Here is a 27,015-nt window from a genome sequence, read left to right as displayed (position 1 = left end):
AGTGGATAAAGCATTGACCTGGAACACTGAGGTCACTGGTTCAAAATCCTGGGCTTGCCTGGTCAAGGCACATATGGGAGTTGACGCTTCCTGTTCCTCCCCCCCTTTCTCTCTCTCTCATTCTCCCCCCCCTCTCTATAAGGAATACATTTTTTTAAAAAATTAAAATCAACAAAACAAAAAAGAAAAATACTACCCACTCAAAAAATTTACTGGTAATTACTGGTCAATGAAAATATCTAACATTTACTATGTGCTTACTACTTTACCAGACACTAAAGTTAAGTACTTAGCACAATCATTAACCCTACAACAACCCTATGAAGTATGTACTGCTATTAGGACAAAATAAAAAGCAGTCAAGGAGCTTTTAAGTGGTCTTCCTGGAATTTGGATATTAAATCCAAATCTGTCAGATTTCAAAAGCCTAGCCACTTTCTTAACTTGATTCTGCCTCCTATCAACATAGCATTTTATGCCAGAGCTGTGATTGCTTCTCCATCCACCTGTCTTCTATAAAATGAATACACTTTCCATAACAATACACCATAAAAAGAATTCATTATACATATCCATGAATGTTTCAACATCAGAAAACCCAGTAATAATTTACTACCAGTGCTTAAAAGCTATTTAAAAGGAATCATGTAACCATTTTTTTTCTTTTCTTGTATAAGCTTTTTAGTTCTACCCATTACAGCTTACTTCAAGAAATGAAAATAAAAAGTCCTGAGATTTGAAAAAACACTAAGCTCTTCACGGTCAAGTCGGTAGGTTTATGAAATGGCATCCTGAATGTATGTTGCAATGTAACATTACTAGGGCAGCTTTCAGACCTATAGTGTCTAACTTTAAATTTATTGAAGGAAAACAGAAGTTTCTGAAACTATAGAAAAAGTTTTTCCAGTTACTTCAATATTTTTTAATTTATTGCTTTGAAAGAGAGGAAGAAAGAGAAAAACATCAATTTGTTGTCCCAGTTATTGGTTAATTCTTGTATGTGCCCTGACTAGGAAATTGAACCCGAAACCTTGGCTTATCATGACGATATTAACCAGCTGAGCTACCCAGCCAGGGCTTTGGTACACTTTATTACATACAAATTATATATGTAATATATAAAATTACTATGTGTGGTGATGGTTGCTAACTAGACTTATTGTGGTGATCATGTCACAAAATATACATATACTGAATCATTATGTTGTACACCTGAAACTGACATGTTATATATAAAGTATATCTCAATTTTAAAAAAATGATAAAACTACAAGAAATAGACAAATCCTATATACTTGTGGAAATAACTGGAGAGTGAAACACATTTCTCTCAGTGAACAATTATAGAACTGACAGTATCAGTCAGCACAGAGGTTTGAAAACATGATTAACCAATTAAATTATATAAATCCCCACCCCCAATATATGTAGAATATACCTTATTTTCCTATTTATAAGATGTACCCTTTTCCAAAAATTTGAGGTCTAAAAACTGGGTGTGTCTTATACAGTGGCTGTGGCATTTCAAATACCATAGATGGAGCTAAGGACGAGGCAATATATGAAGACAGTGATTATTATCAGACACAGATGAGGACAAGCTAATGGATGGGAGTTTTGACAGTGATGAGGAGTTGTATAAGTTTTATGATGCATAAAACTTGAGTTCAGCCTGACCAGGCAGTGGTGCAGTGGATAGAGCGTCTGACTGGGATGCTAAGGACCCAGGTTCGAGACTCCAAGGTCACCAGCTTGAGCACGGGTTCATCTGGTTTGAGCAAAGCTCACCAGCTTGGACCCAAGGTCGCTGGCTTGAGCAAGGGGTTACTCAGTCTGCTCAAGGCCCACAGTCAAGGCACATATGAGAAAGCAATCAATGAACAACTAAGGTGTTGCAATACACAACGAAAAACTGATTGATGCTTCTCATCTCTCCGTTCCTGTCTGTCTGTCTTTGTCTATTCCTCTCTCTGTAAAAAACAAAAACAAAAATCAAAAACTTGAGTTCAATAACTTTATGTAATTTTTTTTCTTCTTCAAATTTTGGGCCCCCAGATTAAGGTGCGTCTTATACATGGGGAAATACGGCACATTCTTTTCAAGAAAATACAGATTAGAAAAATTTTCCAGACAAATCCTAACAAATTTTAAGATTGCTACCATGCAGACCACTCTCCAGTTCCAATGCAATTTAGATAAAAAGAATAACCAAAAGATAACTAGAAAACCTCTCTGTTTGGAAACTGAGGAACACACATTTAAATAACTCTTTAGTCAAAGATGAAATCACAATGAAAATTAGAAACATATAAAACTGCATTATAAAAATATTATATAACAAATATTGTATGATGTAGCTAAAGCAGCCTTTAGAAGGAAATATACTGTCTAACTGCTTACACTACAGAAAGAAGGTTTAAAATTAATTTAAAAATTTATGAAGTAGCCATCTCTAAAAGTTAGTAAACAGAACAGCAAAAAAAAAAAGAATAAGAAAGGAAATTATAAAGATAAGAGTATAAATTAATGAAGGCCCTAGCCGGTTGTTACAGTGGTAGAATGTGAGCCCAGTGTGTGGATGTCAAAGGTTCAATTCCTGGTCAGGGCACACAGGAGAAGAGACCATCTGTTTCTCTACCCTTCCTCCTCTCTCTTCTCTTCTCTCTTCTCTTCTCTTCTCTTCTCTTCTCTTCTCTTCTCTTCTTTCTCTCTCTCTCTCTCTCTCTCTCTCTCTCTCTCTCTCTCTCTCTCTTCCCCTTCCTCAGCCCATGTCTCAATTGGTTTGAGCACATAGGTCCTAGCGCTGAGGATGGCTCCATGGAGCTTCGGCCTCAGGCGCTAAAAATAGCTTGGTGTGATCATGGCCCTAGATGGGCAGAGCATAGGCCCCAGACAGGGTTTGCTGGGTGGAGTCTGGTCGGGGAACATGCGGGAGTCTGTCTCTCTGTCTCCCCTTGGAAAAGTAACACACATAATGTTATAAATTATTGAAACAGAAAACAAAATAAACTACAGAGAATCAAAAACAAATGCTGTTTTTATAAAAGAGAAGTAAAATAAGCTTCTGATGAGACTGGATCAAGGAAAAAAGAGATGGCAAATAGCTAATATTAAGAATGTAAAAGGAACATAAATAGATGTTATAGAGATCAAAATCATAGTAAGACACTATATTGAACAGCTACCTGTATGGCATTTTCAAAAATTTGATAATACAAGCAAAAATCTAGAAAAACAAAATAAAAATTACATATAATTTTGGTTTGCCATATTAGTTAATTTTTCTTTAATTGATAGAATAGCATATTTTCTTTCTTTCTTTCTTTCTTTTTTTTTTTTTTGTATTTTTCTGAAGCTGGAAACAGGGAGAGACAGTCAGACTCCCACATGCGTCCGACCGGGATCCACCTGGCACGCCCACCAGGGGGCGATGCTCTGCCCCTCCGGGGCGTCGCTCTGTTGCGACCAGAGCCACTCTAGCGCCTGGGGCAGAGGCCAAGGAGCCATTCCCAGCTCCAATGGAGCATCGCTGCAGGAGGGGAAGAGAGAGACAGAGAGGAAGGAGAGGGGGAGGGGTGGAGAAGCAGATGGGTGCTTCTCCTGTGTGCCCTGGCCGGGAATTGAACCCGGGACTTCTGCACGCCAGGCCGATGCTCTACCACTGAGCCAACCGGCCAGGGCTAATAGCATATTTTCTAACGAAAGATTTTTCTTTAATAAATCCATATGTAATTATTTATACTGAAAATAGCCAAGACTAACAGTAACAATTTTAACAATTGTAAGTGCTATAAGATCTTGAAGTGAAAGTTATCAGTGCTTCTATTTTATAGTTGGTTGATAACAACAGAGTACCAAAAAACTACATTTGATCCAACAAATTATTTCTGGAGTACCCAATAAAATTAACCCTGGAGAAAACATAAACAAGATACAAATCCTACCAATGGAACAGAATTGAGAGCCCCAAAATAAAACCACATATGTATGGACAAATAATCTTTAATAAAAGAGCCAAAAACATACAATGGAGAAATAAAAGCCTCTTCAATAAATAGTGCTGGGAAAATTAGCCATACAGAAAAGCATGAAACTTGACTACACCTTGTCCCCCTGCACAAAGATTAATTCAAAATGGATCAAAGACCTAAATATAAGAACTGAATCAATAAATTACATAATAGAAAATATAGGTACTAAACTTATGGATCTTGGCTGTAGAGAATATTTTATGAATTTTATCCCAAAGGTAAGGAAAGTAAAGGCAAAAATAAATGAATGGGACTGTATCAAACTAAAAAGCTTTTGCATGGCAACAAAAACCGACAACAAAACAAAAAGGTAGCCAACTAAATGGGAGATGATATTTACAAACAACAGCTCTGATTAAGAGGTTAATATTCCAAATATATAAAGAACTCACAAAGCTCAGCAATAAACAAGCAAACAATCCAATTAAAAAATGGGAAAAGGACCTGAACAGATACTTCTCTCATGAACACATACAAACAATGAATGATACATGAAAAGATGTTCATCTCTGCTAGCTATTAGAGAAATGCCAATCAAAACTACAATGAGATATCACCTCACACCCGTTAGATTGGCTGCTATCAAACTCATACCTGTTAGATTGGCTGCTATCAACAGGACAGGTAATAACAAGTGTTGGAGATGCTGTGGAGAAAAAGGACCCTTGCTCACTGCTAGTGGGAATGTAAACTGGTACAGCCATTATAGAAGACAATATAGTGGTTGCTCAAAAAATTAAGAATAGGGCCCTGGCTGGAGGCTCGTGGATAGAGCGATGGCACATATATACAATACAACCATAAGAAATGATGACATATTATTGCCAGTTATGGTAACATGGATGGACCTTGAGAACATACTGAGTGAAGTAAGTAAATCAGAAAAAGCTAAGAACTGTATGATTTCACACACAGGTGGGATATAAAACTGAGACTCATGGACATAGATAAAAGTGAAATCAACAGTTTAAATGCTATAGAAATGTTTACTTGAAACCTATACACTCTTATTGATCAATGTCAACCCATTAAATTTAATTTTTTAAAAAAGATACAAATCTTGCTTTCAAGAAGCTGATAAACTGATAAGGAAGAGACACACAGGCAGTGAGTTTTACCTATGAGATAATATATATAAGCCAAATAAGCAGGTAAGCTTATTCAATGAGTGCTTAAAAAAATAAAAAAGATAATAGGTTTTAAGAAATAAGCATATAGGCCTCAAAATCCTATACTTAAAGGATACTAGGACTCTCTAAACTACTACAGGCCCTGGCCAGTTAGCTCAGTGGTCAAGTATTGGTCCAGCATGTGGATCTCCCAGGTTCGATTTCCTGTCAGGACATACAGGAGAAGCATCCATCTACTTCTCCATTCCTTCCCCTCTCATTTCTCTCTCTTTCTTCTCCTGCAGCCATGGCTTGAATAAAACAAACAAACAAACTACTACAGAAGAGTGCCCAGCTGGAAAAATGGCCTTCTGAATATCTCCATTTGAGATGTGGTACATACACATTTAAAATTTCCTCAATTTAAAAGACTTAATTGCCTTAGTCTGATTTTTCAACTATCAAACCTTTGCTTAATTAAGTTAAAAGTAATAATCCAGTAAATTATATTCTTCAAAAGCTAGGTATTTGGTAAATTTTCTTAATTTTGTCAGTGAGCTTGCTCCTGGATCAAAACAATTTAGAAAGCAATGTAAATAACCTGGTAAAACAATTCCATCCACCTACACAAAGAATATCCCTAGCCCTGGCAGGCTGGTTCAGTGGAAAGTGTGTCGGCCAGCATATGGACATATGGCTAACCGGGTTCTATCCCCGGTCAGGGCACACATGAGAAGCGACTGTCAGCTTCTCTTCCTCTCCCGCTCTCACTTCTCATCCTCCTCCCTTCTTGCAGCCATTGGCTCAACTGGTTTGAGCATCAGGCCCAGGTGTTGAGAATAGCTTGGAAGGTCCAAGCATCAGCCATAGATGGGGGTTGTAGGGTGGATCCCAGTCTGGGCGCATATGGGAGACTGTCCCATGATTATGCTCTAGGAATAATTCCAGTGTTAGCTCAGTTAAAAGAATATTTTTTCTTCATAAATTAAAGACAAATGGTTGCTTTGTCACTTTACATAATATAATTTGCTTATAAAATTCAATTTAAAAAAATTCAAAGCCAATTTCAAACCATAGAGAAGCAACTGGAGCTATTTATGATTAAATCATAGTACATAAACTGTTTTTCCACAACCAACTTTTTCAATTATGGGTTTCTATCTTAATTCCTAGGCATGTGTCCAGCTGACTTGCTGCTTTCTTGGTCTCAGATAAATGCATAAGTTTATTACCAAGAACATAACATTTTGAGCATAAAAATGCACAGGCCTATAATTTTTTTTTTGTTTTGTTTTGTTTTTTTTTGTTTTTTACAGAGGCAGAGATAGACAGGGACAGACAGACAGGAACGGAGAGAGATGAGAAGAATCAATCATCAGTTTCTCGTTGCGCATTGCGACTTCTTAGTTGTTCATTGATTGCTTTCTCACATGTGCCTTGACCGCGGGCCTTCAGCAGACCAAGTAACCCCCTGCTGGAGCCAGCGACCTTGGGTCCAAGCTGGTGAGCTCTTTGCTCAAGCCAGATGAGCCCGTGCTCAAGCTGGCGACCTCGGGGTCTTGAACCTGGGTCCTTCCGCATCCCAGTCCGACGCTCTATCCACTGCGCCACCACCTGGTCAGGCCAGGCCTATAAATTTAATGAGATGTTTACAGAATTTTTTTTTTCTTTTTTTTGTGGCAGAGACAGAGTCAGAGAGGACAGACAGACAGGAAGGGAGAGATGAGAAACATCAATTCTTTGTTGCAGCACCTTAGTTGTTCATTGATTGACTTCTCATATGTGCCTTGACCGGGGGGCTACAGCAGACCGAGTGACCCCTTGCTCAAGCCAGCAACCTTGGGCTCAAGCTGGTGAACCTGGCTCAAACCAGATGAGCCCGGCTCAAGCTGGCGACCTCAGAGTCTTGAACCTGGGTCTTCCACATCCCAGTCGACACTGCACTACTGCCTGGTCAGGCTGTTCACAGAATTTTTAAAGTCACATGGCAATGAGACTGATTTTCAAAAGACTCGGGCTCCCAGTGTCTTACCTTGACCTCTTTAGAGCTACTAGAAGTCTTCCCTTCAGTTTTTTTCTGCTTTGATGTGGAGGAGCTGTTTTTGCTGCTGCCACTATTCTCCTTGTTGCTGTTATTACTTGACTTCAAGGACGAAGACTGACTAATAGTCCTCTTCCGAGAGCTATGCTCTGTTTTTGGATCTTTTGAAGGAACAGGCCCCGCAGGAGAAGGTAACAAATCTTTTTCTTTCGCCACACACTGCTTAGATGACCTGCCAAACCAAACAAATGCCCTCATTCCTTCACACAGTCATGGAGGAATGGAGTTTTCTTATTTTTCTTTGCTTGCTTTCAAGACAAATTTATTTTTCCCTATGAGATTACTAGGACACATGATTTCTGCAAAACGAAACTATAAATTTCACAAAGGCATGCATCTTTGTCTGGCTTTCCCCCCACATGGTTGTGTACTCAGTGCCAAACCCTTGGTCTGCCATAAAACAAGTATATGATAAATACTGGTTGAATAACCAAACAAAAAGATGAAAGGTGAGTGAAGATACTAATGCTCATAAATGAGCAGTTAGTCTCTTTTAAGTTACGAATAAGCTTGTCATCTAGCCAGAAAGCCTCACTTTAAATTCTTATCGTATCATATATTCACCCCTACTCCACTAAAAGAAAATCAGAGGAAAAAGTGACTTAATCTTAAATGCTTTCCATCCATACCAGCTCAAAGCCAAAACTCCCACTATTTGGTATATGTATGTGCATACATGTATATACTAAAAGGAACATTCTAAGACCAGGTTATAAAGTACCCAACAGCAAATGACATGCATATATTAACACACATGTAACATGTTTTGGGAACATACTCTCTGTTATTGGATGGCTTGTGGCCTACTGAATTCTTGTCCTCTGTTTTGGGTTTCTTGCTCTCATTGGCTCGGTTATCATCTTCATTCTGGATGAAAAACAAAAAGAGCTGCTAGGTTTAACTTTATTCATCTAATTTTAGTTCCCAGAACTAGTCACTCCCAAAGTCTATCCCTGATAGACTTCAGCAGGAAGACAAATATAAAATTTAAGAATTCATCTAAACAATGTTTACTGAATTAGGTTTTAAGGCTTAGGATAACTCTCTCATTTTAGATAAAAAGAGCCCAAATATTAAAGTTCCTGTAGTCTTTTAGACATCTTTATAGACTAATGATTTCAAGGGGCAGGGAGTAAAATTATAAGGACATAATGATTAACATATCATCAAATTCACTATTTTAAAAGTGCACAGTTCAATGGCTTTTAGCATACCCAAAGAGTTGTGCAATCATTATCACAACCAATGTTAGAACATTTTCATCATCTCAAAAAGACACCCTGTACTCATTAGCAGTCACTTCTCACTGTCTCCACCCCCAGACACTAGCAATCATTAATCTACATATTTTGTCTTTATAAATTTGCCTATCCTAGACATTTCATATAAATGGAATCATGTAATATTGGTGGCATTCTGTGTCTGGCTCTGTTCACATAGCAAAACATTTTTAAGGTTCATCCATATTGTATCAGTACTTCATTCTTTTCTATGGCTGAATATACTCCATTATATATATAAACCACTTGTATTTATCATTTGTCAGCTGATGGCCATGTGGTTGTTCTCCACCTTTTAGCTAACGTGAATAATATTGCTCAGAACATTCAAATATCAGTTGTTGTGTAGACATGTTTTCATTTCTCTTGGGTATGTATATGAAAAGGTGGAATTACTGAGACATAAAATAACCCTGTGCATAACTTTTTGAGGAGCTATCAAACTGTTTCAAAGATGCTACATCATTTTACATTCTCACCAGCACTGTTTGAAAATTCCAAATTCTCCACATCTTCAACATTTGTTACTATTCATCTTTTTTATTGTAAGCCAAGCTTAACGATTTTTGAAAACCAATTTTTGCTAAACAAAAGCTATGGGTGCATCTATAATTGCCAAAGCTACTTCCCTGGGTGAATCTAAGTTTTCGTATTTAATATTTGCTTTAAATATCAAGGCACAAGACTACACACATTCTAACATAACAAAAGGGTCCATTCGCCACACCAGCAATTTTCAACTGGTGTGCCACAAGAATTTTTAAAACATGCAATACCTATTTAGTCAGAGGCACTGACCTCTTTTCCCTTAGATTGTCAAATAAAAAAATGAACAACCAATACAATAGCCATCCGGTGTGAATGGATCAAAATTATACTTTTTTTAAATCATATCAACAAAAAATATATTTTTTGGTATGTTAGAGAGTTCTGGTTCTTAGTTTATTTGTGCCATGAGATGAAAAAAGTTGAAAATCACTGCCCTACGCAAATGACTAAAGATGAACACAGGAAAACATGAGAATAAGGAATGGACATCCCCATTGCCTTTGGCTGGGTCTCCCCTCAGTGTCATCTCCTTTATCTTTAGAAATTACCTGACATTTAATTTTACCAAAGCCACCAAGCTCAAAAATCATCACCAAGTGAAAAATACATCCTGGTGCTATATATTTTTAAAAAATCAAACTTTGACTTACAAATACTGATATAGAAAACTTGGGAAGAATATATACCAGTGAGCTGTAAGGAAGGGAGAAATATGGGGCACTTCTTTTAGAGGACGGGGATGTTTTCTTTTAAGTAGTATCTTTTTAAACAGAAGAATAAAAAGGACCTTCATTTTCTCTTTTATATATTATTTTAAACATTTGAAAATCTTATAAAGAACATGTAATACTTGTTAAGCACAAAAGGACCATCTTTTTATTCCATACCTTAGTTTTCTAAGGAGCAGAGACTATCATATATAAGCTCTTATTTCATGTAATTCTATGAATTAAGTCCCATAACCACATCCAACAATCCAAGGCTGTGGGCTACAGTAAGCCCTAAATAGCTTACTGGTTGAATAAAGCATCCCTGTACTACAATAGTGGAAAGTCACTAGCTATAGCCCTGAAATCATGTAATAAGCTTCAATTTTCTAGATATTCATGTTTTAAAATATATTCAACTTATGAAGATACAAAGAGAGATATTATTATTCTAGTTTGTCCAAATATACCTCATCATCTGCACATAATACTGTATGGGAGGGAAAACCTCTGACTCACTTCATTTTAAGAAAATGATACATATCCTCTTGTACCCCTATGTGAAATCCCAAGGTCAACTGGGATTGGAGTTTTGTTTGCTATTCTTCAAAACAGATTATTAAAATTTACTTTGCTCTAAAAATTCCTCACTTAAAACTAAAAAGATCAAGCTGTTTTTGTCAAAGAATTTCTATCTAAATATGTTATTCAGCTCTTCCCATTTTATGTCTATTATCCTCCAATTATGGACATCTATGAGTTTTCACATTTCCTGGGTCTAAGAAAAGGCTTTATTTCTAAATCCGAATTATCTGGGAAGTATTGAGAAATGAGAGCTGGCTATGTGCCAGCAGATGTGGGTGTTTGAAATGGAAAGAGCTGGGCCTAGTTATGTACAGTAGTTTGGACAAATTCTTAAGGACTTGTCAAACTCGATGAGCCAGCTTTTTAGCTGGAATAATTTAAAAGTGTGATTTGGTCTGGGTATGAGACAGAAATCTGACAACCAGAGTGTACATATCCCAACTAAAGACATTTCATACCAAAAGTTGGAGAGTGAATGCTGTGAAGGCTAGTTTGCAACCTCTGCTTCACTCGCACCGCTGTACTGGCTGACACTCTGAACAGAAGCACTGGCTCATCTGGGATGGACAGAAACCATGCTGCTTTACCAAAGGAGAAAGGCAGAGCCACAGTGGTCCTTAGGCGACTGTTCTATCTGTAACCTCAACTGAGCCTTGGGCTCACCCTCTATTTCCCTCATAGTTATGACTCAACTAGTTATTTTTTATTTAGATTTCCACTTTTTTATTTAGATTTCCACTGCATTTTAGATTGTTTAAAAACAAAAACAACCACAAAACCATTTACAAACCTTATGTTTCCTCTTGCCTTTGTTGGAAACTTTTTCTGAGGTTTGTTTCTGAGCCTCTCTTGTGTGCTTCTCTGGCACATTTTTCTTTTCTCCCTTGGGTGGCTCTGTTTCTTTGTAAGGCTTTCCTGGTATTCTAGTCAAGAGATTCAGGTCAATCTTCACAATAAGTGGATACCTGTCATCAGGCTCACTAAGAGGTGAAAGAAGTTCCTTCTCTTCCATAGGAGAGAACATTCGTTGCCGAAAAAGGCTATCTTCTTCCTCCACTGAGGAGGGTTTAATGGGAGTCCTATTACTCTCAGGGTACTTAGGAGTTTGTGAGGAAGGAGGAAGGCTCTCGCTTTCATCTGAATCTGAGGATGAGGTATCTGTTTCTATGATTTCCCTTGATTTCTGGGAAGACTTACTTGTTGACTTGTATTTCTTTTTCTCTGAAGGGCGAGGGGAAGATTTGGATTCTTTTTTGATGTTGGGTTTCCTCGAGCCTTTGGTGGCTGCTTTGTGTCTGCTGGAGGGCATGCTGGTAGCCATGTCAATGGGGGTCTCACTTTCTATCTTTAAGCCTCCACGAGGCTCTTCAGCAGCTGCCTTCTCAGCCTTTTTGGGTTGTTTTTTGCCTACAGTTCTCCTCTGTGTCGTACTGTCACTCTGTGCAGGAGACTTCTGCCTCCCACGTCCACTTTCTGATCCCTTTTGGGCAGTTTTGGAGTCTCGTCCAGGAGCAATGGAACTCGTTTCTTTAGGTCCAACTGGATCAGTGTAGCTATTACCAGCGCCCTGCTCTCGGCCTTCCTTTTTATAGCCTTGAGATGATGGGATGTTACTGTCCACAGAAGAAGCTGGTGACACTTTATGTGGATTTACTTTATTCAACCAATTATCAAGTTGCCATTTATTTGTTGGTGGTGGTTCAGGCTGAAAGAAAGAGAAATAAGCACACTTTTTTCAACATCAAAGCTTTTCGGCCCTGGCTGGTGGCTCAGTGGATAGAGTGTCAGCCTGGTGTGTGGATGTCCCAGATTTGATTCCCGGTCAGGGCACACATGGGAAGCAACCATCTGCTTCTCTCCCCCTCCCTCTTCTATCTCTCTCTCTATTCTCCACCCACAGCCAGTGAATCAACTTGTTTGAGCATTGGCCCCAGGTGCTGAGGATAGCTTGGCTGATTCGAACACATCAGCCTCAGGCACTAAAAATAGCTTGGTTGATTTGAGCATTGGCCCTAGAAAGGGGTTGCTGGATGAATCCTAGTCAGAGCACATGTAGGGATTTATCTTACTATATCCTCTCCTCTCACTTAAAACAAACAAAAAAACTGAAGCTTTCTCCCTTCTTTACAGTCTCAGGAACAGGAAAAACACAATGCCCAACTCCACAAAGGTATTTGTTTTTAATAATTCTGACAGAACCAAAGCAAAGGACTAAATATTAACTATTAGCTCTAATTACTTGAATGAGAAAATAAGCTTAATGTTATATATGGCCTTACATATCGAATATTCCTATCAGGAATCCATCTTCAAAGGCACAATTTTAAAATACCATTTAGTAAACAAATGGTGTAGTTACCAACAGAGATTTTTAATCAGGTAGCTCTTACCCTTGACCAAATGTTTGTTCAAATAACAAGAAAACCAAAGTACCTAGGTTTCTTCCAAGATACATGATCAGTTTCTTTTTGTTAGAATATGTAACCTTTGTTCTTTCACCTTTTATATTTGAATCATGTTTCAACTGGCCACCACCAGGGCATTTGAGTGGGCCTATGGAAGTACCCCTGCCTGCCTCTCACCTCCGGAGATGCACTCTGAGATGGCTCGTTGGCCTCACTGTCACTGGAACTACTTTCACTCTCTGAGTCAGATCCAGAGCTGCTTTCAGATCCACTGTGGCTGCTAGAATCATCCCTGGAGTTATCTGCTCCTTCACTATTATGGTGTGAAGGTTCAGAGTTACTAAAAGAGATAAAACATATAAATAACCAAAGGATGCTTTCTGGGGGGTCTTTTTGTTTTCTTTTTTTTTAAATGACAACACTCAAATCTGGCAACCAATTTTAAGAAATAAAAGAATGACTACCTTCCCGGTGTATTCCTTGGCATTGTCTTATCACAATCCTAAAATTAAGACATGAGAAGAAATCCATGAATGAATAAATAGCACCCTATCTGCTTAATGTAAACAAGATCTGATAATATCTGAACAATTCATAGAAAAACTGGTTTCTCTAGTGTATGTACCAATGTTTACTTAACACAACATACTGTTTTAACCTAAAGAATAACTAATTGTCAGGATAAAATGAAAGACTTTGTTAAAATATATAGTTCAAGTCAATAACCTCATATATCATGAGTATGTTCTGATTCATAGCATTAATGAAAAGCCAATTTTTTAAAAATAGAACAGAAAATGGAGGTTTAACCTTTGAGTAGTGAGTTTTTTCATGCTCGCTGACCCCGGGGAGTGAGGTGGGGGTTTTTGTTTGTTTTTTCCAAAGAATGATATTAGTGGTCCTGGCCGGTTGGCTCAGTGGTAGCGCATCGGCCCAGCATGTGGAAGTCCTGGGTTCGATTCCCAGCCAGGGCACACAGGAGAAGCGCCCATCTGCTTCTGCACCCTTCCCCCTCTCCTTTCTCTCTGTCTCTCTCATCCCTTCCCGCAGCCAAGAATCCACTGGAGCAAAGTTGGCCCGGATGCTGAGGATGGCTCCATGGCCTCCACCTTAGGCGCTAGAATGGCTCCAGTTGCAACACAGCTACACCCCAGATGGGCAGAGCATCGCTCCCTGGTGGACATGCCAGGTGGATCCCAGTTGGGCACATGCAGGAGTCTGTCTCTCTGCCTCCCTGCTTCTCACTTCAGAAAAATACAAAAAAAAAAAAAAAGGAAAAAAAGAAAAGAATTTAGTTCCAGTTAGTTTTATTAACTTAAAATCATCTTTGTTTGATAACCAATTTATGGAAACAAGAAGTACATTTGCTTTTTTTTTTTGTATTTTTCTGCAGCTGGAAACGGGGAGACAGACTCCCGCATGCGCCCGACCGGGATCCACCCGGCACGCCCACCAGGGGGCGTTGCTCTGTCTCGACCAGAGCCACTCTAGCGCCTGGGGCAAAGGCAAAGGAGCCATCCCCAGCGCCCGGGTCATCTTTTGCTCCAATGGAGCCTTGGCTGCGGGAGGGGAAGAGAGAGACAGAGAGGAAGGAGAGGGGGAGGGGTAGAGAAGCAGATGGGCGCCTCTCCTGTGTGCCCTGGCCGGGAATCAAACCCGGGACTTCCGCACGCCAGGCCAACGCTCTACCACTGAGCCAACCAGCCAGGGCCTACATTTTCTTTTTTTAATGTTGCCTTATACATTTTTTAAATAAATTAATTGTACTCTGGATGGTCAGGAGGCACGAGGACGTACAGGAACGTTCATACTACTCAAAGGGTTAAAGACAGAGCAGACAACTAAAACATTCCAATGTTAGAAAGCAGGAATTAACTTATTTTAAAACACTGATCATAAATGTATCTTCAATTATAATCTTCTAAGAAACAATGGAAAATGCTGTATGAGACTGGCAAAGTCGTGCAGTAGTACACACAGACCTGCTCCCCATCACTGTCTTCGCTGCTGCTTAACTTCAAGTCATCTTTTAACATACTGGAGAAAAAAGCAGAAAAGATTATTATTTTTGGAAAACAGTTTATCATGGTATACCAGAGTATTCACTACTAAGAATTCTAGAAATCATCACAGTGGTAGCCAAAGATTCAAGTGAAAAACAAAAAGGAATGAGTAATTCTTATTCTGTCTGGTTTGGTTCACATCCAGAGTAAAAACTGAGAAGTAATTTGAAATTTCAGAAACTAACTTTTCCAAAGTAAAATATCCATCTCTATTTTCTAATTAAACAAAAGCCACCTTCTAGACACTCTTATACTCACTTCTGTTATGTCTAATTTTTCTCTAATTGCACACATACACTTTTATTCATTATTAAAACAAATTATCATACTCATACCCAACAGTCCCTTAGAGAGACAGAACTCCTAAAAAGAAGGTAAAAATGAAAGCATCAGCAATTCTCTTTCATTGTCCCCAGTGTTCCACAAGGAGATTTGTACAGCTGGGTATTGTGAAAACAGAACACAAGGTCCAAGTTCTGGTTCATAAATGCCTCACTATGAAAGAAGAGTGCCATGTATAGAAGCAACAAGTATGGGTAAAAAACTTGGCTATACCACAGAAATGACCAAGTATGTATTAAAACTAAACTCCACTTTCCAAATCTTCCTTGATCAAAATTCAAATCAATTTAAAAAACAGAAAGACATTTTTCTTAAGGCTATAAAATCAAAACTAAAATAAAAATCTGAGTAACAGATTATAAACACTCCTTGCCTTTTTATAGGAGAAGAAAAATATAAAGCTTAGAAAGAACTACAGTTAGAAAAGTTTTATTTCTTATTACTAGTAGTTTCTTTACTTTTCTTCTTAAAACTTCATTGACAGTCTTCGATCAGTGGGAGGAAGATCTTTTTCACTCTAATAACTACTCACATTTTCTCCTACAAGTTTAACATGAGTTTCTAAATCTGACCCCACATTTAGATTATCACATAAAAGATCACATAGAAACAAAGTAACCATATGATTATAGAATTATAAAAAGTGTTTTGAGGCCCGCTCAATTAAGTGGGATAGAAAAAAAATAGCTTTCTTTTGGACAGAGCTTAGTGCATCTCTGTGAATATCTGTAAGCTAATAACTTACTCTGTATTTCCTCAGCCCTTGTGATTTAATAATGCAGCTCAGTGAACCTGTTTACACATGTGAATATGTCAGCACTTTTATCAGACTATGCCAGGTACTGCCTGCTTTCCCCTCAGCAGCCATAGTTATATACACATAAACATAGGCTTCAAATAGTTCTTTGCATATGGAAAAATATGATAAAGAGGAATATAATTTGATTTCTTCAGCAGTGAAGTCAGACTTGTTGCATTCACATCTTTTCATTCTCACACAGGTCTCCCTATGGTCACCTGAAGAGGCTATGATTGTTAGTACAGACTGTGGTTAACGCAGAATGCTGACACTATTTCCGGCCACAATTTCTTCAGAACTCTTTTATTCACTAAGATGACTTGCAGTCTCAGGAACTCAGGAGTTCATTCTTTAGCCTGGAATTTATTATCATCTAATATACTACCCAATCAAACTTTGACATATACTGCAGTTTCTACCTACATAATAAAAGTAGGGAAACAATAAGAGTACAAACTGCATTGCTTTAATATTATACATTTTAGTGGTTAAATGGAGGGCCTACTAAGAAGAATCCTGTCTTTTTTAATTTCTTTATTAAAAATAAATTATCAACACATGACACAAACACACACATCCTTGAGAGGGGAAAAAACACTATGATCTCAAAGCAGAGGTAAGTAAACTACGTCCCAAAAGCAAAATTCAGACCATTATCTACTTGTAAAGAAAGTTTTATGGGAACACAGCCATGAATGATGGCCATGGACACCCATGGTCTGTGGCAGCTCACATGCTACAATGGCAGAGCTGAAGAGCTGGGACAGAAACCAGCTGGACCCTAAAGCCTAAATATTTCACTGTCTTGCCCTTTGCATAAAAGTATGCCTACCTCAGCCTGACCTGTGGTGGAGGAGTGGATCAAGAGTCAACTTGGGGCCTGGCCTGTGGTGGCGCAATGGATAAAGCATCAACCTGGAAACGCTGAGGTTGCCGGTTCAAAACCCTGGGCTTGCCTAGTCAAGGCACATATGGGAGTTGATGCTTCTTGCTCCTTCCCCCTTCTCTCTCTCTCTCTCTCTCCTCTCTATAATGAATAAATAAAATCTTTAAAAAAAAAAGTCAACTTGGAATGCTGAGGTTGCCAGTTTGAAACCCTGGACTTGCCCAGTCAAGGCACATATGACAAGCAACAAGCAAGCAATAAACAACTAAAGTGAAGCAACTATGAGTCAATATTTCTCACTTCCCCTGCCCTTCTTTCTGTAAAATTAGTAAAATAAAATCTTTTTTAAAAGGTATGCATATCTCTGTCTTAAAAGATTAAGTACATATTTCAAAGCATTATTCTAAATATCCAGACACTACATGTAGACATTTAGCAAAAAAAGACAAACTTTATTAAACTTTTAAGCAATAAACTTACGATTTAGACTGATGCCCATTTGAGGTTTTAGAAGGGTTGTATCTTTCTAGAATAAAAAGAATGTAGAAATTAGGAACTGAAAAGGGCTATTTAGATTGTAAAATAGCTATCACTGTACCTTCAAGGAAATACAAATCAAAACAAGATATAACTCTTCATTAAGTTTGTAACACTTCAAAAGTCCAATAATACAAGTATGAGATACTGGTGGAAATAAGCACACTCATGTGCTGTTGGTAGAACTATAAACTCATGCAATCTTCTTGAAGGACAATCTGGTAAAGTTATCTAATCAATACTATTAAATACACATATCCACTAACTTAGCAATAATAATAAAAGAAATTAGTCTTACATGTACATCTGGAGGAAGACACAAATACACACACACACACGGATGATGTTTATTACAGTATAGCTTAATAGCAAAATCTGGAAACAAATGTCCACTGAGAGAGGACCAGCTAAACAAATTATGGTACTTTCATATAATATAACACAATTTTAATGCTAAAAATAATGAGCTTGAGCATTATACTGATACAAAAATGCTATAAAATAAAGTGAACAACACAGATAAAGAGTAGGTTCAGCTTATGATCCCAGTTGCCAATAGTTAGCTTTGGGGAGACAGAATGGAGTTCAAGGGTAGAAGTAAGAATGAGATAGTCTTAAAAGATTTTAAGAGAAAAAATGTAAGCTCTCTGGTCTATAACTAGCTAGTTTCTGCATATTCACAATGTCAGGTCCCTTTTTCCTATAACTACAACTTTAATGCAGAAGAAATGGATATATAGGTAAAGTTTGTTAACTTTTAAAGGGATATTCTTTTAGTTTAGTCTTTAAGATCACTAAAGGTAACATGCTAAGTATCAAAAAGTTCCATATTTTTATCTCCCTAAATAGCTTATTACTAGTATTGCTCTTGGCAAAGAAAATATTTGTTCTGTGACAACAGAGCTATATAGTGAAGCCTAGACATTTGCTATAGCTCCTGGTCTTACTGCCAACATTACCACTACCCATTCCTACAGCCATGAGGCTTTGGGACCATGCTTGAATTCCCTAAGGCTATTTTCCCCTCACGGTCCTGGAGAGGCCAAGAGACTGGAGGTGGAGGGTTATGTAGCAGACAAGAGACTTTCTTCCCAGAACAAGAGAATAAATAAATATGAAAAGAGCCATTGTAAGTAACAGTGACCCCTTCTTACCTGGAGTTTCACTATCATAGAACCAAGTATCTTCTTGAAGGAAATGGAAAGACAGAATGGTTCTTGGGTTTATAGGGTTCCAAACAAGTTGAATTCATGAACCTTGTAGTTCAAATACTTAGTAATAAAAATAGTTTTGATATTCAATAATCTCTGATTCTTCATTTTTAAGAATATCAAGATTCAGTCAACCCACTACTAATCATAAAAACTGAAATAAGACATGCAAAAAATTACTAAAGCAATATATGATGGGATCATGAGAAATGGATGCTCAAGAAAAAAAGAAATACGTACTTTGTTCTCCAGAGCCAAAGTTGGACTGCTGAGACTCCTAAAATAAATGGGATATACATTATGTAGTAACATTAAGTAAAAAAGTTTAATTAGCAAATGCTTCAAATTAAATTATTCAATTTCATCTAATTCAATGAAGATTATGCTGAGTTCTTAAGAATACATAAAAGAAACACAAAAGAATGTAATGATTCCATCTGGTCAGCCTCAGCAATTTTGCAGTCAGTGATGGACTTCCTCAGAGCTTAATACAAAAAGCAAACAATGACCAAGCAGCCTCTCTTTATCCTTCCTTTCTTTTCAGCAGCAACCATGGTACTTATATCCTAATTTAGAGCCCTGGAAAAGCAAATGAATAAATTTAAGATTCTTGGTCTTAAGAAATGTATAATTTTTTTTTAAAAGGTAATACCCAAAACTGTATATACTAGGATGAAAATAGATGTACAACCTATACAATCTCAAAATCTATCACTTTTATGGGCAAAAAAACCCTACACATTATTTCCATGTCATTTTACTCCCTTCCTCTCTCTGCTCCCAGAATCTTAAAATTAGCAACTTGAAGAAAATCACATAATTCTTCACAAGCCCTATACTAGCACAGTGCCTGGTACTCAAGAAGCACCAGTAAAAAGAAACCAAATAACACTGTCAGTGAAACATGACTTACCAAACTCAGCCTTCATGATGAGAATAGCTGTTTTACATGTGTAAATTGTCCATTTTTTCTAGATTAAGTCTGTGGTACTAAATGTAGTACTAAAATCACACAAAAATTCCCTAGTGGCATACTTAAAAATAAGCACAATCTTCCTCCTTTAATTATCTGTGAAAGAGAAATCCAAACAGTATGAAAGCTAAAATATACTTTTGCTATTTAAAAAGATTATAAACCTACATTTGTGGTCAACTGATATTCAACAAGGGTGCCAAGACCACCCAATGGGGAAAGAATAATGCTGGGACAACTGATCAGCCATATGCAAAAGAATGAAGTAGAGTGCTTACTTCAGACAATATAAAAAATTAAACTGAACCAAAGACCTAAATTTAAGAGCTAAAACTGCAAGACTCAGAAGAAAATGTAGTGCCAAATCTTTTTTTTTTTTACAGAGAGAGGGATAGATAGGGACAGACAGGAACAGAGAGAGATGAGAAGCATCAATCACCAGTTTTTCGCTGCGACACCTTAGTTGTTCATTGATTGCTTTCTCATATGTGCCTTGACTGTGGGGCTACAGCAGAGTAACCCCTTGCTCAAGCCAGCAACCTTGGGTCCAAGCTGGTGAGCTCTGCTCAAACCAGATGAGCCCGCGCTCAAGCTGGTGACCTCGGGGTCTCGAACCTGGGTCCTCCACATCCCAGTCCGATGTTCTATCCACTGCGCCACTGCCTGGTCAGGCAAAAAATGTAGTGCCAAATCTTAATGACCTTGGATTTGGCAAAGAATTCTTAGGTATGACACTGAAAGCACAAGACAGAAAATGAACAAACAGATAAATTAGACTTCATCAAAATTAAGAACTTTTCAGATGAATCAAAGAATACCATCAAGAAAATGTAAAGACAACCCTAAGAATGACAAAATATTTGCACATCATATGTCTGATGAAACTCATACCACTTAATAAAAATACAAATAACCCAACTCTCTTGGGTCTTTGCTTCCAAGACGACCAAGAAAAAAAGAAACAAGGGTTGTGTCGAGAAAGGCCACAGTCATGTGCAGCCTATTTGCTGCATCACCTGTACTGATGTGTGCTCAAAGACCAGGCTGCTAAGAAGTTCTTCATTCCAAACACAGTTGAGGCTGCAACCATTACATTTCTGAAGCAAGTATCTTTGACGCCTATGTGCTTCTCAAGCTGCACATGAAATTACATTACTATGTGAATTGTGCTATTCACAGCACGGTGGTCAGGAATCATTCTCATGAAATCTGGAAGGACCACAGCCCTTGCCTCAATTTAGACCTGCAGGTACTGCCGACAATCTCCACTAAAGCCCATGGTAAGAAGCTAAGTTCTCAAGGACTGCAGAAAAAGTTCTCTGGAAAAAAATAAAATGGAAATTATACTTTAAAACAAAAACAAATAAACAATAAAAATATAGGCAAAGGATCTGAATAAGTATTTCTGTAAGGAAGGTGTAAAAATGGCCAATAAGGCCCTGGCCGGTTGGCTCGGTGGTAGAGCGTCAGCCTGGCGTGCAGAGGTCCCGGGTTCGATTCCCGGCCAGGGCACACAGGAGAGGCACCCATCTGCTTCTCCACCCCTCCCCCTCTCCTTCCTCTCTGTCTCTCTCTTCCCCTCCCGCAGCCAAGGCTTCATTGGACCAAAGATGGCCCGGGCGCTGGGGATGGCTCCTTGGCCTCTGCCCAGGCGCTAGAGCGGCTCTAGTCACAACAGAGCGATGCCCCGGATGGGCAGAGCATCGCCCCCTGGTGGGCAGAGTATCGCCCCCGGTGGGCGTGCCAGGTGGATCCCGGTTGGGCGCATGCGGGAGTCTGTCTGACTGTCTCTCCCTGTTTCCAGCTTCAGAAAAATACACACACACACACACACACACACACACAAAGGCCAATAAGCACAGGAAAAAATGTTGTCTGACATCATTTCTCATTGGGGGAAATAAAAATCAAACCACAATGAGCTTGATAATACTTCACACCTACTAGGATGACTAGAATCAAAAAGACAGATAAGCATTGCCAAGGATATGGAGAAACTGAAAGCCTAGTGGGAATGTAAAATGATACAGCTAGTTCCTTCAGAAAACATTCTGGCAGTTCCTCAAATGATTCAATATAGAGTTACCATACGAACAACCAAAATGAAAACATGTCCATACAAAAACCTGCTCACAAATGTTTACAGCCACATAACTCATAATAGCCCAAAGCCCAAAACAACCCATATGTGCTTCAGCTGATGAATGTATACAAATGATGACATGTATCTATTCAATAAAATATTATTTGGCCATAAAAAGGAATGAAGTACTGATGCATGACACAACTTGGAAGAACCATGAAAATATGCTAAGTGAAAGAAAGAATCCAGGTGCAAAAGACCACATATGGTATGATTCCATTTACATGAAATTTCCAATAAAGGGAAATCTGTTGACACAAAGTAGATTAGAATTGTAAATGACAACTGCATATTGCGAAGATCACCCCTGTTATTAAGTGGAGAACAGCTTTAGAAAAACTAGAATAGAAGATATTAATTAGAAGATGACTTCCACTAGGAGAGGAATACAGATTAAACAAATCAGTGTTCAAGCTTTTTTGGTCATGCATTCACCATCACTAAGAAATGTTTGCATTTGTATTTCCAAAATGTGTACAGGTGACCCTTGAACAACACAGGTTTGAATGGTGTGGGTCTCTGAAAAAAAATCCTCATATAGGGGACAACTCTATATTTTAATCATTATTAATTAATATATATAACCAGAATACTGACATTTTTAAAAGCTTAAAGTGAAATAATATTTTAGATTTTAAAATATTTCATTTTATTTGTTAATAACAATACTTTTCTATTTAAATTTTATTTAGAAAATTAAATTTAATGGGGTGACACTGATGAATAAGAGTACTACCGTACAGAGGTTTCAAGCAAACATCTCGATAGCATTTGAACTGTTGTGTTGTGTGCCCATCACCCAAAGTCAAATAATTTTCCACCACTATCTATTTATCCCTCTTTACTCCCTCCCCCCAATAATACTTTTCTTATGCACAAAAAATAGTGCTTCAAAGGTTTAACATTAAAATTGGCTTATTTGGGGAAGGGCAGGAAGAAAGGATATGAGGGAATAAATGGTATTGAAAGGCGAGTTGACTTTGGGTGGTGAACACACAATACAACGATATATTAAAAAACACACACTTGAAACCTATAATTTTATTAACCAATGTAATCCTAATAAATGGAATAAAAATTTTTTTTAAATGGCTTATTTTGATGTTTGGCTTCATTCGATATTAAGAAGACACTGCTACACAAATGAAAGAATTGCTATACTTACTAAGTCGTGATACCAAATGTCAATCCCATACCTTAATTATGCAAAGGTTTCTATCAATATTAAAATTGAGCTAGATTTCCAATGGTCACTGATATAAATCAGTTTTTTCGTGAAAATGAAAAAATTTCATTTTAGTATTTTTAGCAAATAGGTTCAAAACCCACTGAATTTAGAAAATTATGTTTCCAAGTCTTTAAAGTTTGCACATATGAAGTTATCATTGTCTTTTTCGACAACAATAAAGAATACATACTAATAATGCTATTTTTAAATAAGGCAGTTACACTTTCATTCATTGTTAAAACATCATCTCTACCATGGAAGTACAAGACAACTTAATTTATTATTTAAAGTAAGACGACTTTAAAAATATGTTATGAAAAAATCTAGCATATCTGGGACTTGTGTATGAGGGAAAGAGGAGAAGAGAGGACAAAAATGAGAGGGATGGAGGGAAGGCAGTGGGGGTAGAGGTGGAAGGGGAGAGAGAGAGAGAAAAAAATATGTGTATAACTCATTTTCTTTTTAAAGATTTTATTTACTGATTTTAGATTGGGGTTGAGGGGGTAGAAGGAGCAAGAAGCATTCACATGTGCCTTGACTGGACAAGCCCAGGGTTTTGAACTGGCAACCTAGTGTTCCATGTCCACACTCTACCCACTGTGCAACCACAGGTCAGGCTGTGTACAACTCACTTTTCAGTGAGGTACCTATGAAAAAAGTAACCAGTTAACTTCTACCTCTTCTAAAAAATATTTACAGCCCTGGCCGGTTGGCTCAGTGGTAGAGCGTCGGCCTGGAGTGCAGGGGTCCCGGGTTCAATTCCCGGCCAGGGCACAAAGGAGAAGCGCCCGTCTGCTTCTCCATCCCTCCCCCTCTCCTTCCTCTCTGTCTCTTTCTTACCCTCCCGCAGCCGAGGCTCCATTGGAGCAAAGATGGCCCAGGCGCTGGGGATGGCTCCTTGGCCTCTGCCCCAGGCGCTGGAGTGGCTCTGGTGGCGACGCCCCGGAGGGGCAGAGCATTGCCCCCTGGTGGGCGTGCCGGATGGATCCCGGTCGGGCGCATACGGGAGTCTGTCTGACTGTCTCTCCCCGTTTTCAGCTTCAGAAAAAGAAAAAGAAAAAAATTTACAAGTGTCAACATAGGTTCTCCATTTAAAAAAATAAAAAGAAAGAAAGAAAACTGGGGAGGAAGGAGAAATTAACAATTTAGGATTTATCTTTTATGTTTTATCTTTCCTTGAGAGGTACACAAAAAAGATAGCTCTTCAAGTATTTTATAAGTAAATAAGAGTCTAACAGATACCATAAATGGAAACTACAAAAGCACCTGTACTGTCATGCATTACTGTTGACTTTGCACACTGCATGATTTATATTCTATTATTTGTGTGCTGAATCTTCAGCTGTGCTTTTCAAGCTTGTTTCATTAGTTTCCTGACAAAAGAATGCATTTTAGTGTGTTCTCTCTGTACATGATTTCAATCATTTTCACAGAAGCAGAAAAACCAAATTTTTGGACAAAGGTATAGAACATCGAGGTCAACCTCAAAAGACGTTTATAAATAAAATTTTACTAAATTTTGACATATGTATAAGAACTGAATTACTACATAACACAAAACATTACTCAGTATAAATTGTGATGCTTTCACAAATTTCATTACTATCTCAAAGTACATTATATACAAAAAGCAAGGTTAAAGATATAAATGCATCTTCACATTACTATTGATAATCTGTGTCTTTTTTATTGTTTTCTGTTTATGACAACCTGTCTCTACTTTGTACTGTGGCAGATAAAGAGCTCATACTAGGAGAAGTAAAAAATCAACTGCCATTTTCTTATTTCTCACAAATGCATTTAAGTGTTATTTTCATTCAGTATTTTTGTTTTTTTCCTGAAGCTGGAAACGGGGAGAGACAGTCAGACAGACTCCTGCATGCGCCCAACCCGGATCCACCCGGCACGCCCACCAGGGGCGAAGCTCTGCCCACCAGGGGGCGATGCTCTGCCCCTCCAGGGCGTCCTCTGCTGCAACCAGAGCCACTCAAGCGCCTGGGGCAGAGGCCAAGGAGCCCTCCCCAGTGCCCGGGCTATCTTTGCTCCAATGGAGCCTTGGCTGCGGGAGAGGAAGAGAGAGACAGAGAGGAAGGGGGGGTGGAGAAGCAGATGGGCGCATCTCCTGTGTGCCCTGGCTGGGAATCGAACCCGGGTCCCCCGCATGCCAGGCCGACACTCTACCGCTGAGCCAACCGGCCAGGGCCCATTCAGTAATTTCACTGCAGGTATATTTTTTAAGCCACTTGTGCATTAATGAAGATTGTTAAATTAAAACCAGTTAATATAATTTGTAAATAATCTTAACCAAGCACACAAAATTGCGATATACCATAGCTAAGAGCAAATGAATAAAAGCAATTCTATCAACTTTGCCATTGAGAAAAACCTAAACTCTTGGAATACTTCACATGCCAGAAATAAAATGTAGCCATGTGCCATTCAGATCAAGAGAAACAATACTTACTTGATTTTTCTTTTCTTTCTTATAATTGAAAAGTTAAAGATTTTTTTAGAACTAAAAAGTCAGAAAGTTTTCATTCTCCCCATTCATTCATTCCCCAATGAATACAACACTGGGTATACGCTTTTGACTTTGGAGCTCCCTGACTTAGCACAATGATGACAACAAAGATGGAGAAAAATGAATGGAATTGAAACACATTAAGGAGGTAAAATCATTAGGACTTGGTGTTAGTCCAGGCATGGCCAACATACGGTCTGCAGGCCGGATTCGGCCCGTGTAATGAATTTATGCGGTCTGTGATTAAATTTTTAATATTCTCTGCTACTTTAAAATCTCAGCTACTCAGAAGCAGAAGCATCTTTGATTATTGGAAATCGAGATATTTAAGAAGATGGTGATACGTGGGAAAGAATTCCGAGTGTGACTAATCTAGGGTTAACTTCCAATAATTGGTTGAATGGATTCGCGATACTTCTTTTTTTTTAAAAAAAATCCCATTATAAAGATTTACTACTTTTGTACTTGTCTGTACTTGATATGAACTGTTTGAAATTTAGCGGTGATATGAAACCCACATTCTTTTAGGCGGGGTTTGCCAGTGAGCACCCAAGGTCAAACAATTCGTTATTTTTGTGGCTCGACCACAAAATCAAGTGGCATTTTAGCATAGAAAATAGCTGCAGTTGATAACTGAAAACGTGTCCAGGCTATTTGTAAAATGAAGTAATTTTTTTATTTGTGATATAACCCCTTCAGGTTCATTCTACTAATTAAATATTGTTTTGATTGATTGTGATACAGTTTGTATATTTATACAGTATGTACTTATATTTTTATTAAAATAATATTGTATATTAAAATTTTTTTCACTCACATTTATTCATAAACAAATTACATAATAAAATTTTGTTTACTTAAATGAATCGTTTTTGTATTTAACATTTTTAAATTTTAATATTTCATCTGGCTCATGAAAAAAGTTTTCTTTCTAATCTGGCCCAGGGCAAAAACTGTTGGCCATGCCTGTGCTAGTCTATGTGTGTGATGGAGAGGGATGTGTCAAACAGAACTCCTACAAGGTTTTTCTAGTATTACTAGGACAGGGAACAGAGAAGATAACCATGCTGTTTTCTCTATTTGCTTTCTGGTTGGAAACTAGCAGAGAATCATGAGATCTCCCTGGAAGATGTCTATCAAAGACACCTGAAACTCAACATCTAAGAAAAGTCAAGTAACACCTGGTTATATTGTATCTGCAATTCAGATAATAAAAAAAAATCCCCCCCCCCCACCAAAGTTAGAAGCTGAGACAGTCAGTCACACACTCTTCCTGAATGATCCCAACCCGGATCCACCTAGCATACCCATGGGGGGGGGGGGTGATGCTCTGCCCATCTAGGGTGTTGCTCTGTTGCGGCTGGAGCCATCCTCAGCGCCCAGGCCAACTATGCTCCAATGGAGTCTTGGCTGCGGGAGGGGAAGAGAGAAACAGAGAGGAAGGAGAGGGGGAAGGGTGGAAAAGCAGATGGACGCTTCTCCTGTGTACCCTGGCAGGAATTGAACCCAGGACTTCCACACACTGGGTCAACACTCTACCGCTGA

General features: G+C 38.3%; 1 protein-coding gene across 2 annotated transcripts in view; it reads right to left on the bottom strand.

Annotated features, from left to right (window-relative positions):
• Positions 1–27,015, bottom strand: part of AFF4 (ALF transcription elongation factor 4) — a 105,604-nt gene that overhangs the window by 17,447 nt on the left and 61,142 nt on the right. For both annotated transcript variants that reach the window (XM_066278337.1, XM_066278336.1), the window contains exons 6-13: positions 18,846–18,882; positions 17,338–17,383; positions 14,750–14,804; positions 13,232–13,269; positions 12,945–13,107; positions 11,153–12,067; positions 8,020–8,108; positions 7,173–7,413 (exon numbers count right to left, since the gene is read on the bottom strand). In XM_066278337.1, coding sequence (XP_066134434.1) covers positions 7,173–7,413; positions 8,020–8,108; positions 11,153–12,067; positions 12,945–13,107; positions 13,232–13,269; positions 14,750–14,804; positions 17,338–17,383; positions 18,846–18,882 — 1,584 coding nt within the window. The remainder of the gene's footprint in view (positions 1–7,172; positions 7,414–8,019; positions 8,109–11,152; positions 12,068–12,944; positions 13,108–13,231; positions 13,270–14,749; positions 14,805–17,337; positions 17,384–18,845; positions 18,883–27,015) is intronic.

The sequence above is a fragment of the Saccopteryx bilineata genome, chromosome 4, assembly GCF_036850765.1.
Source record: "Saccopteryx bilineata isolate mSacBil1 chromosome 4, mSacBil1_pri_phased_curated, whole genome shotgun sequence".
In the NCBI taxonomy this organism is placed as follows: domain Eukaryota; kingdom Metazoa; phylum Chordata; class Mammalia; order Chiroptera; family Emballonuridae; genus Saccopteryx; species Saccopteryx bilineata.
Note: the sequence above shows the minus strand (reverse complement) of the source record. Positions and strands in the feature narration are given on the sequence as shown.